Source organism: Hippoglossus stenolepis, chromosome 8 (assembly GCF_022539355.2).
Source record: "Hippoglossus stenolepis isolate QCI-W04-F060 chromosome 8, HSTE1.2, whole genome shotgun sequence".
In the NCBI taxonomy this organism is placed as follows: Eukaryota; Metazoa; Chordata; class Actinopteri; order Pleuronectiformes; family Pleuronectidae; genus Hippoglossus; species Hippoglossus stenolepis.
This window is the reverse complement of record NC_061490.1, coordinates 9,763,351-9,775,566: the sequence shown is the minus strand read 5'-3', so window position 1 is coordinate 9,775,566 and position 12,216 is coordinate 9,763,351. Positions and strand designations below refer to the sequence as shown.

Sequence of the window (12,216 nt, the reverse complement as noted above, 5' to 3'; positions counted from 1 at the left end):
TGCTGAATGATAAGGCAGGTGAGGAAGGTAATGGCTCGGTTGCCACTGGACAAAGACACATGGAAACAGATCAGCATCTCATAGCTCATGCAAACAGACGATTGTGGTTATGTGAAACCTTGTTTGTGAGTTTGAATATAAACAATAGCGTTGCTTATAAAATGCAAAATGAGCTAAATACAAAAGTCCCTAGTATTAGGATGATCCTGTTATATGCTAAATTCAATTACATGCTTCCTTGTATAAAATAGGTCAGAGTCACAGCTGCATTTGCATCTAACATCCACTGCCTACACTGTAGCATGTAGTAGAGAACTGAACTTGCCCTGAGCATATGAAAAAGCAGCAGTTTATAAACACAATAGCTATGTCTCAATTCAGGGGCATCGTCCTTTGCAAGACACCGTCTACCTGGCCCACAGATACCGCGTCCCCCAGAGGCAGCGTAGACCACAAAGGGTGAACCGAAACGATGCGGTCTGGTCTAAGGAGGCTTTCCGTGATCTAGTAAACTAGTCCCATCCTTATTTATGTTGCCTAGCAACAGAGCTGAAAGTTTTAATGTCCCATGTTTTTTTTTTTTTTACATGTTCGGTTGAGTTTAAGCGTGATATTCTAGGATTGGACACTCTTGTTTTGCATTGTAAAGGTCACTAAAAACTACAGTTGAGGGGTTGTTGACCAAGAGACTGCATCTGAATGTAGTGATCAGCCGTCAAGGGTGTTCACAGTGCACATTGTTCTTCAAGTAAATATAACTGATAGATAATTGAAACTGAGGGCACCAGGAAACAAACAAGAGCAGGTACAGACTCCAAAAGTAGCTTAAATCACACCAGATAATCAATAAAGCAATCAGGGCGGAATGTCGAGTAAATAGAGTAGATATATAAATGTATAGGTTCGTTTTTCATCCCAGCATTAAATTATGTCACCACAGTTCATATTTTAGTGATAGATTTATGAGGGGGATCCCAATCGAGGCATTTTATATTGTTCATTGAGGTAATGGAAGTAAACCACAAGCCCTAAATATTAGAAAATGGTTAATAATTCATCCTGTACGTGGTTTATTTCTGTATTAAATTGAACTAAATAAATGTCTGACCGTGGGAGCGTGACTGGACCACCCATACAGGCACTATAGGGGTATGATTCACCTTTTTAATGGTCCATCCTTCACTCCTCGTCCCAGAGGGCAGAGCGGTGTAAGATTAGAAGCCACAACTTTCACCCGGCTAATAGGGCAAGATCCCATTACTCCTGCAGCTAATGTTAATCCCTGATAGCGCTTGCTCTCTGCTCCATCACTGTCTCTGTGTTTTATATTGTCAGAGCATCAAACATGTCTGTGTGTGTGTGTGTATGTGTGTGCACGTCGGTGTGTCTCTCTAGTGGCAAATCACTGCAAAGGACTGTACCATGACAGTTTCAGGTTTAGTGAATGACGAACTACTCAGAAGTATAACACAACTTTTTTGTCATTTTGAGTGTATGTTTTCGTTCGCTCGCATGCGTGCACATGCATAATTGTGTGCATACAGGTGTACACACATGTCCTGGTCTGTTTGTGCCCATGTGTTTCACAAAGAGAGCAATGTGTTGCTGCCTGCAGGCATTTCATCTGGCCAAAGCTGAGCAGAGCTGTTGGACTCATGTAGGTCATAGAGACTGCATCTCCGTCTCTCTCTCTCTCTCTCTCTCGCTGCCTTCCCCCTGTCCTCAGTCTCTCGCTCGCTCTCTCTCCCTCTCTCTCTGGGAAAGTAGGACAGCTCAGATTTCTGAAGCGGCTGCTGTAAAAACGCAGGAAAAGAGGGAGGTATAAGAAGACAAAGCTGGAGGATAGAAAAATTTACGATAATAAAAAAAGCTGCCCTGTTTGAATTAAATGTGTTACAGTTATGAACGCTTTTTAAATGATATTTCATCACATGGCACCCTTTCTGTTAATATGTGGATTTTTTGAAAGTTTGAAATGAATCTGTCACGGACAAAGTGCAACTAGTACTGGAGGACGAGAAAAGGAATCTTTAGTGTTCTTTTTTATCATGCTGTTAGAAGTATGTGTTTATTTTCCCCTCACTTGAAAAACATACATTTTTGTATTTATGTAAGTGTTGTTTCATGGATGTCTGGCAATACGATCATTTAATCGTGGCCCAGTATTTTGGGGGAGGGGGGCATTCTGGGGCGATGGACAGGAACTAGCAGTCAACTTCTATATGTTTTGGTAATGTATTTTGAAAATAAAAAAGACCTTGATCAAAAGAAGAAATAAGGATCCAGTCAGTAGAAAGAGAGAGAGAGGGACAGAAGACGCGGAGATCTCCAGAGCAAACTTGGTGTCATTGAGGACAGTTTGTACTGAACTGTGGCACATACTGTGATTCCTCTGGATGGAAAATGATTGTTTATAGTTGCCTGTGATGCAGAGATGAGTCCGCTTGTATTACTCAGGGGACACACCGACCTGTAGATGTTTTCCCTGAAGTGCACAATGTGTCATTTATCTCCTGCAAGAGCTGCTGTGAACATCTACTCAGCTCGTTTCTCTAATAACATAAGATCCAGGCATCCAGTCACTAAAATATGAATATTTGAAATTTATATGTAAAAACGATCCCAAGGAGGATATGACCTCATTGACGGGCAACTTTATGAAACTGTTACCGTTACCTTAAAAACCTGATTTCTCAAGGTTTGGAAATTGTTGTGTTACTTTCCTCTGCTAAGGAATAAAAAAATCAGGACAGATTTCCAAAGAACTTGTGGTGAAAGGATGTGGTACAAGTCAAAGTATAACCAAGAATGTGGGTGCAAATCCGGGAATTTAAAAAAAAACTTTCTTTAACATTGCGGTATAGGGCGTTAATCCCTTTTCCCAGGAATTAAATCTGGGATCTTGGTCAAAATAATCAGGCAGATCTAGAGTACTGATAGCTTTTAAAATGTAAAAATAAATAACATACAGTAGTTTTTTTTACATTTTAATGCAGAGAAGTTGCTCATTATAACTTAAATGGAGTTAAACTCAAGCGTTCTTCTGTCAATACTATTATTCAATAACTTTATTGTATTCTAATACAGTAGTTTTATCATTGAATCACAGAATAATTTCAAATGTCTTGTGAGGACAGTAATTTTGGGCTCTTGGCAACTAAAAGTTTTACCAAATGTGTAATTTACAAATGTGAGGACCACACTATCATGGTTTTGTCGTCTAAACCTTTTCCTCACACATGAGGCCACAGTGCAACAGCTTTCCCTACAACCAGTGGAGCATTTTCAGTGTATTGCCATAATCATGCCAGTGTCATCCTTTGTTTACACAATCACAAACCCACCCCCACCCCTCCTCCCGCTGCCCTCCTGCTGTAATTGGACAATGGCTGCGAATCAGCAGTGGTCTGAAAGGACATTTCCTGCCTGGGGTTTTGCTGGCAATCGGCCCCGGGGCACAATTAAGCATCCGCTCCCACTTTACTCCTTTGGTAAAATATTTGGCTCCGTGCGGGGTGTTTCTCAGCAGGTAGCCACAATAAATAGAGGTGGCACGGTTATTACATCATCATAAGCTGGTATAAATGGCCTTTCCGTAGGGTGTTGCATGTGCAAATCTAGTTTTATTAAACAAGGATGTGGTTTATCTTTTAACCAACGTGAATTACTTAGTATGTAATTCACATTACATGAATCAAACAGGAATGAATGAATAGGGAGATAGGACAGCTTTTAAATGGGATATTTACTTTGAAACATTTTGAAAAGACTGCTTTGAACAAAATTTGATCCAGAAATTGTGGTCACCCGTTTATCAGAGGTGTTGGTAAAGCCAGTATCCTTTTAATTTTGTAGTGTTAATCTTTTCACACCAAAGGATGGTCCATAATCTGACCATTTGGCCTCTGCCTCTGAGATTCCTAATATGTTCCTGGTCTCATAGATGCGTAGGTTTAATTTTATTTATGGCTTGACCTAAATTTGTGCTGCCTAAACTGCACTGCTAATTAAATTTGACCTGGCTCATCTCCAGAATCTTCCAACCCTCAACTTTCTGAGCCTGAATTGGTGTTAAGTCTCCATTGTTTACCGACAGAGGCGTCTCTGTGGACTAACTAACTGCCCGATATACAGTGTATGGTCTGATGCATGGCTGCACAGTGGCAGAGATGGCAGCCTGCCACTGTACATGACTTTGTATTGTCAGTGTGTGCTGGGAGTCTTCTCCTCCTACGTTTCTCTCTATACATCTCTCTATACATCCGTCCCTCTCTCCTACCCCCTCCATTCCTTCGTTCCCCGCTCCCTCTTTCACTATTACCAGTAAATCCCTCTCTGTCTTCTTTTGCTTCGCTGAGCCCAGATAGGCCTCTGTGTCTTGGGTCTTAATTTGACGCTGTAATTGGATGACAAGGGACGGTTCACGGTCCCTTCCTCATGAGTCAGCAGAGTTGTCTTGGCTGTTGCCACCCACTCCTGCTGACTACAGGCGCTGAGCGGGGATGGACAATTGTCCAGGACTCATTCAGGTTTTTTGTGTCTCCATCTCATCACCCGGCTGTCATTTTCCAGGGGTGGCCTGGGCCACACACAGCACCCCAGTACAGTCAGAGGGGCTTTAAAGAGGCTACTCATTGAGGGGAATGCAAATGTGAATACCATTATCAGGAAGTAAAAAATTGGGGTACTCAAATATCGGCCCATATATTTTTTTTTAAATTACAAACACAACAAAAACATGAGCAAATATATGGAACTAGAATTAAGAAATTTAACAAATGTTTTTATGTTAAATATTTTGTTTTAAGTTGGCAATGGTCGTTATCATCCAACCCTTAGGACAAAGTAATTGAGGCTTGATATTTTACTGTGTAATAATCATGATTTTTTTTTATAAATGAAAAGGAAAACACAAATATGACCAAATATTAAGAACTTGAATCAAGAAAATAAAAAATAAAAATTATGTTGAATTATATGATATTTTAAAAAATTGGTATGGTTCTTAAGATGTTGTTGTTACAAAGAAATTGAGTTGAGACTATTATTGGCCAACTGATAAATTGGTCAGGCTCTATCAGGTAAATTTCTATACAGACAAGATCTTTCAAACCCTGAAGTCTTGCAAGTCATGAAGTCTTAAAACCATGAAGCTTGATCATACAGTGAATTTACCGAAGCTTACAATTCAGCTTCCTCCCTCCTTGAGTATTCAGTTTGTTAAATTGAGTGTGAACTCTACTACCAGTATTACAGCAGTGCTATTTTCCCTCACAGATGTGGAGGATCTCAACGGTTACGGTTGATTTAAGGGTTGTGGTTAAGGTTAGTGTGAGCCATATTTGTACACAGCTCAACCCAGGGCAGGAAAGTCCCTGCCTGAGTTCATCTGAAAAAACTTCCCCACAGCGTGAGTATTCCAGGAGTTCAACTGGGAGCTGGCATCATTGGTGAATTTACAATTAAGATGTTGGCCATGCTGTTCAGCGTTAAGTTTTCTTTTTCATGATGCTTTGCCTCTGCGGTTCAACGGTTATCTATGGTGCCTGTCCTTTTTCAAGTACTTTTCAAGTACATGGCCCACACATAATGGATCCTAATGTGTGTGCCAGCTCGTACGCCCAATGACTAATAGTCTTTTAGAATTGCAGTCTGCCACAGTAACTCCGATCTGATGTAATGGCTTGTAATTCCTACGTAACACCAGTGGAACTATTTATAGACCAGCAGCCAGTTCTCAGTCAGATGGATGTGTGGATGCGTGTGAGCTGCTGGGCGAGCACACACATGCTTGTGTACATACTTCAGTTCGCACAAAGCTTGTCCTCATACAGGGCAGTTTACTTTCTTTTTGTCAGTCTAGTTTCTGTCGAGTCGTCTTGTTTTGTGTGTGTGTGTGTGTGTGTGTGTGTGTGTGTGTGTGTGTGTGTGTGTGTGTGTGTGTGTGTGTGTGTGTGTGTGTGTGTGTGTGTGTTGCGTGCAGAAAACGTAATACACACAATGTGAAATATGTAGCATATGCTGCAAAGTGTGTGTCTCAGGATGTGCATGCGTGAATGAGCACATCTGGATGCCTGTGTGTGTGTGTGTGTGTGCTCTTGTACAGCTATCTTTGTGAGGACCAGTTTGAGTCTACAACCAACTGAGTGAGGACATTTAGGGAAAGTGATGACCTTTTGGCCGGTCCTCACTTTGTGACCCCCCTTTAATGGACTGTTTGTGGGTTAAGACTTGGTTTTAGGTTAGGGTTAGAAATAAGTTTAGGTTAAGGGTTAGGGTTAGGCATTTAGTTGGATGGTTAGGGTTAGGGTCTAGGGAATGCATTATGCCAATGAGTGTCCTCACTAAGACAGCTGTACAAACGTGTGTGTGTGGGGGGGGGGGACCAAAAAGCATGTTTGTTACTATTACAATGATAAAGCATTACAATTTAAGGTGAAGACATTTTTAAGGTTAGGTTTCGAGTTAGGCAAGTAGCAGTCATGGTGTGTGTGTGTGTGTGTGTGTGTGTGTGTGTGTGTGTGTGCGTGTGTGCGTGCGTGCGTGCGTGCCGCGGGGATTACATCACATGGCAGTTATCAGACCTGAGTCATCAGAGGTTCAGAGGCCACTACTATGCTCCTCCATTCAAATAAGGACACAGTGAAAAGTATTAGAGGAAGATAAAAACAAATTTCTTGCCTTTTTTTTTGCTTTCTTTCTTTCTCTCTCTCTCTCTATTTCTCTTTCTTTACTCCTTCCTTTCTTCCTTCCTTCCCACCTCTTCCTGTACCTCTTTTTTTATGCTCTCTCTATTTCTTCAGAAGAAGACAGAGAAGTAGAGTAGGTCATTTGAAGTGTGTCACTCTGTCATATCCGTTACTTTGCTTTCTCATTCTTCTGCTCCACATGTCTCATGTCTTGTGGTATCACCCATCTTCAGGATAAGCTTTCCAAAGTGACTGAAGGACCTGCTCCCGACCCAATTTTTTCCACATTTGGTCATTTGATTTGTTTGCGTGTGAGCGCAGCCAATGGCAGTCATCAAAAAACTGAGTATTGCATCAGTTCAGGTCGAGCTTTGAAGTCACACACGCTCTCAGCTGATTTGCATCATCTGAAGGTTAAAATCACCAGACACAGTCCAAGATGCTTCTCTCCTGATGCTATTATTCCCACCAGCTGATTAATGTTTCTCCTCAAGCTCCCTCCACCTGACAAGCTTTCCCAGCATTAGTTTTTTGTCACCACTTGTGCATTATGTACACACAAGTCCTGTTGACTTTGTTACACCGTTGGCAAACATGCGGTTTTCCCGGCTCCTCGTTCTTGTCTAAAACGACTACACAACAGAGGCCGTGACATTGGATTGTCTTTTCCTGTCAACCAGACATTTTTTAAAAAGTCAGATTTTATCCCAGAAACTTCAGAACAAATTGATTGTCAACAGGGGCTGAAACTTGTGGAACGACCACCTCTTCCAATTACACCAAAACCTGTATTGCAGCATGGGTGATCCGTGCAGCCTTATTGGGGCTTTCCCCCTCCGGCTGACTAACTGTGACGTAGACAAGGGTGTGTGTCTCAGTCTGCGTGAGCGTGTGAGTGCAGTGGCATGGAGAGGGGGAGGGGGGAGGAAGACAGCTGTGCAGGGGTAGATATGTAGTTAGACAGTAGAAAGCATTCATACTACACATTCTGCTGCACTGTGTCACCAGACAGTCTCGCGCACCCTCTCTCTCTCTCTCTCTCTCTCTCTCTCTCTCTCTCCCCTCTGCTCCATTCCTCCTTTTCCCTTCACTTCTCTCGTCCGTCTGTCTCCTCTTTCTCCCTGTCCCTTGCACACACCCACGTATGAGCCTGTGTGCATGTGCAATCACACACACTTCTCTCTCGCTCTCCCCTCCCCCAGCTGCAAACTCCCCCCTGTCCCACCCTCCACCCCCTCCCCAAAGTTGGCCACTGTAGTAAATTAAGTTGTATCTTTTTTTTTTTGTGACCGCTCTGATTTTTATCACTATTTCCTCCCTGTTTCTCCGAAACCGTGCATATTCCTGGATTGCACTTCATACACGCATGTACGTGCGCACATGCACACACACACTTCCCCTCCAAAAAAGAAGTAGAAAAATAAAAGAAGCTGCTTGAAGGAGAGCATAAAGCTGTTCTCACCTCTCCCAGACGGGGTGTGTCAAGGCTTTTGTCCGTCTGATGCCGTATTAAATATCTGAGTTAAAAGGAGAAGTGTGTGCATGTGTGTGTATGTGTGTGTATGCGTGTGTGCGTGCAAAAGTCTCCCGGATTTTTTTGTTCTTCAGAGAGAAAGAATGTTGGCACAAGACTAGCCACCAGGGGAGGAGGAGAAGGTTGGAGTGCTCCAGGTTTGTTTCATTTCATTTGCTCTGTAATGAGTCTTGTTACTGCTGCGAGAGGCAGAGAGAGACTGCAGAGTTCATAGTTAAGCCACAGGGAGGGAGGGAGGGAAGGAGAGAGAGAAGGAGGAAGTGAAGAAGGGAGGATGGGAGGGAGAGGAAAAGAGAGGAGAAGACGCAAAGAAAATCCTACAAGCCAAATAACCCTCTTGTGAAACCCGCCGGACATTTTGGAAGCGAGAGAAGTGGCAAACTTTTCTACCCCTTCCTTCCCTCTTCCTATTTCTCCTCCTACTCCTCCTCCTCTTCTTCACTGCCCCACACCCTTCTCAAATGAAGCCTCTGGTTTCGAGCTCAGCAAAGGAAACTGAAGCAGGGAGCTCGCAAGAGGTCTGAAAAAGTTGGCTGTGTCTGTCCATGACTGTGTGTCTACCGGTGTGTGTGTGTGTGTGTGTGTGTGTGTGTGTGTGTGTGTGTGTGTGTGTGCTTCTCTGTGTGTGCGTGCACGCGCCTGGGTCTGTGTGGGAATGATTACATCAGCCTGCTGCAGGCTTATGATTGGTCGGTGAGCGTGTGGTTTGATTCAGTGTGCCTCAGAGCCTGTGGCTGAGGCTGTAACCCTTTGTGAGGGGGAGAGAGAGAGAGAGAGAGAGGAGGGAGGGGAGAGAGAGAGAGAGAGAGAGAGAGAGAGAGAGGGAGGAAGGGAGGGAGAGAAGGAAAGATAGTTGTCAGACTGAACCGGCACTAAGCACTGTTCTGTACCTGCTAACATCCGATCGCTGACTGTCTCTGTGTCTCTGTCCTGTGAGCTGTACATACACAGCTTCAGGTCACACTGCAGGCAGTGTTATTTTTTCTTTTCAAATAGACAGAGCCAGCAGCAGCCTGGAGAGACTGACGGACTCCAGGCTGTGTGACAGGTAGCACTGTCAACTGTTGGCGTCCAATTTTGTATCTCTCTATCCGGAGGAGACAAGGCAGCAGAGCAGCAAGCTTCTGTGCTGGTGACTGTGGGTGACTGACTGAGTGTGTGTGTGTGGTGTGTGAGTGTGTGGGGAGCCAGGCTCAGTCCAAAAAATGCCTTCGTGTTCCCCGGACTGCTGCCTATTGCGGGCCGTAGAGGTAAGATCTCTCTCTCTCTCTCTCTCTCTCTCTCTCTCTCTCTCTCTCTCTCTCTCTCTCTCTGTCTGTCTGTCTGTTATCTCTCCTCATGTGTCTCTGCCTCTCCTCGCCTCCTGCTCTTTTTTTTAATACATTTTAAGTGCGTTTCCCTTTGAAGTGCTGCTGTGTTTAACCAGGGGCGAGAAATGGAATGTGTAAATACCTTGAAGGCTGAAGACAACTTGTCTTTTTTGTCAAGGTGTTAGTCAAATACGTCAGTAGCTTTGAATGATTACGGTTCCCTTCGCTTTCTTCTTCCCTGAGCATTTTTGGATGGATGGAGCGCGTCATGCTCGGTTTGGGCAAACTGATGCTGTACGGGCTGCGTCTTCTCTATATGATATATTATGTGGGAAGCATATGCACACATTACATGTGTAAGCCAGTAGGCTGGATTTATGTGTAGGCTAACAAGGCTGGATTCCTCTGCAGGTTAAGTAGGCTGCTCTAGTTTTCTCTGTGGGCAATTGAGTTATGTATCCTGTGAGTGTGACTGGTTTCCTTGTGAAAAGCCAAAGTGTGGATACACTAAGTGGACGTAAATTTAGGACTGTTTGGATTTTATCAACTGGATCACAGGCTGAATATAATAACGGGAAGCTTATCTACAGTATATGCTGATAAATAAGAATGTCCGGCTGTAAATGCATCTTGTACAGATCGTAGACACATGTTTCAGCAGCTTGTACACTATACGCATTATACTGTATATACACATATAAACAGTTACATATTTGCTTCAGAGTTAATTTATGTGTTGAAGTGAGTAATAATGGAAACAAAATTAAAACAGACATTTTTTTATAAATTGTAAATAACTCAATCAGTTGTACTTCAAAAAACATATTCCTTCTGATATTCATTCTGTTTATTATTGTATTACTGGCTCGATTTCAACATTATTAAGTTGAAGTTGAGATTTTCAATGGTCATATCACTAGATACTTGTGTACGTTATAAGCTAGAATTGGAAACACTATGCTTTCATCCCCGTTAAACTACAGATTCCACCCATTTGGCTGCTTCTCTGCTCACCAGCAGATGCTTGTTATACACCACAGTATATTTGCTGCTGTATCACACCAACAAGTTGCTTTAAGTGATGCTTGTCTGTGATTTCTAACGCCACAATTGCTGCGCAGTCCGTGCTTTTTCTATTGTGTGCCATAATCACAGGGCTGCGTATGCTATAGTGTATGGGGTGCTATATACGATAAATACTGTTCTAGTGTTGGAGGAAAATTGCCGGCATCACCCACCTATTAGGCCGAGTTTTCAGAAATGGTTTGTGTTAAACAACTTTATCACAACTCAGTGTTCCCTGCAGGGCGACCATAAAAATCTAAAAATTCTCATTTTAAATGTTTTATTTTAATTCTATTTCATTCAACTGGAAAAGAGAATTACTGTTGTTCATTTTGTTACTTCGACGTCTTTTTTATTATCTGCTCTGTTTTTTCATTTACCAAACTCCATTCAAATGACCTCGATTCATGATAGCTGAACTCTGGTGTGTTTTCTACCCACAGATTGTGAAGATCTTCAGTGAAGACGGCATGTGTAAAGTGGTGGAGATCCCGGCCGACATGACAGCCAGGGACCTGTGCCAGCTCCTGGTTTATAAAAGCCATTGTGTGGATGACAACAGTTGGGCACTTGTTGAACACCACCCGCTGCTAGGACTAGGTAAGGGGCAGACACTGTTCGCATACACACAGAAGCCCACATGAACACACATGAACGGACACTCACTCTCCCACTCGTCCACACAGATGCTTGCGGTCTTGTGGGTGGGCCGAGCTACGCGGCGCAGTCACTGGCACACGCAGGTGTATTCGCTCGTAGGAATGCATACGTTCGTGCTCGCATACTGGGTACACACGGCCCAGCCGCACATTCTCACGCAGGCATGTTTTCAAGCATGAGTGCATGTGCATACTATACAGCATATGCACGAACGGAGCGCAATGTTCAGTGATCTAGTCAAGTGCAACACAGTGGCTGTGTGAAAGGTTGCTGTAGAAGTAGAGAGAGAGAGGCAGGAGAGCGCTATCTCATGATGAACTGAGGCGGACACACACACACACACGCACGCACACACACACACACACACACACACACACACACACACACACACACTGAGCTGCTTGTCCCTGAAAAAAAGACAATGTAGGTGAAAGGTATTGATCAGCTTGTGTGCGAAACCGAAAGTGGTGGAGATAAATAATGCATTGCATGTGAGGTCAGAGTTGCTTTAGGACTGACAGACCAATGATTTTCTGATTCAGCAGTGAAGAGGCGGCTGAAAGTTGAGATGTGTGAGCTAACTGTGCAGTCATTTCATGAGATGGACCTGTCGCTGCTTGAAGAGGTCGCTGATGATAAATAATCCCAAACTTCAAGACGGCCGATGCTAATTGGGTGAATCAATGAAAGATGATTCCGGTTTCCTGAAGTCGTTCCATGGAAGTAATCAGAGACGGCCTTTCCAAAGTGTAGCAATCCTCACCAGCAGATAATCTCCCATCGGTCCCATCTCATAAATTAAACAAACACAGCCATTGATACATTTGGTTGTTTTTAGACTTTTCCAAGCATTGCACAGTAATTTGGTGTTGGTGGTTTTAGTGTTGGTGGTTTGTGAGGCGGATAGTGAAAGCAAGAGAGAGGATCATATATGACATTCGACATCTATCACTAATAT

The 12,216-nt window shown here is 43.3% G+C and overlaps 1 protein-coding gene across 4 annotated transcripts in view; it reads left to right on the top strand.

Annotated features, from left to right (window-relative positions):
* LOC118113587 (growth factor receptor-bound protein 10) overlaps positions 1-12,216 on the top strand; it is a 67,582-nt gene that overhangs the window by 40,434 nt on the left and 14,932 nt on the right. For 3 of the 4 annotated variants that reach the window (XM_035163439.2, XM_035163440.1, XM_035163438.1), the window contains exon 6: positions 11,042-11,198. In XM_035163439.2, the coding sequence (XP_035019330.1) occupies positions 11,042-11,198 (157 nt within the window). Of the gene's footprint in view, positions 1-9,039; positions 9,474-11,041; positions 11,199-12,216 lie in introns of those variants that run through there. The other variant, XM_047340789.1, reaches the window with a different exon arrangement.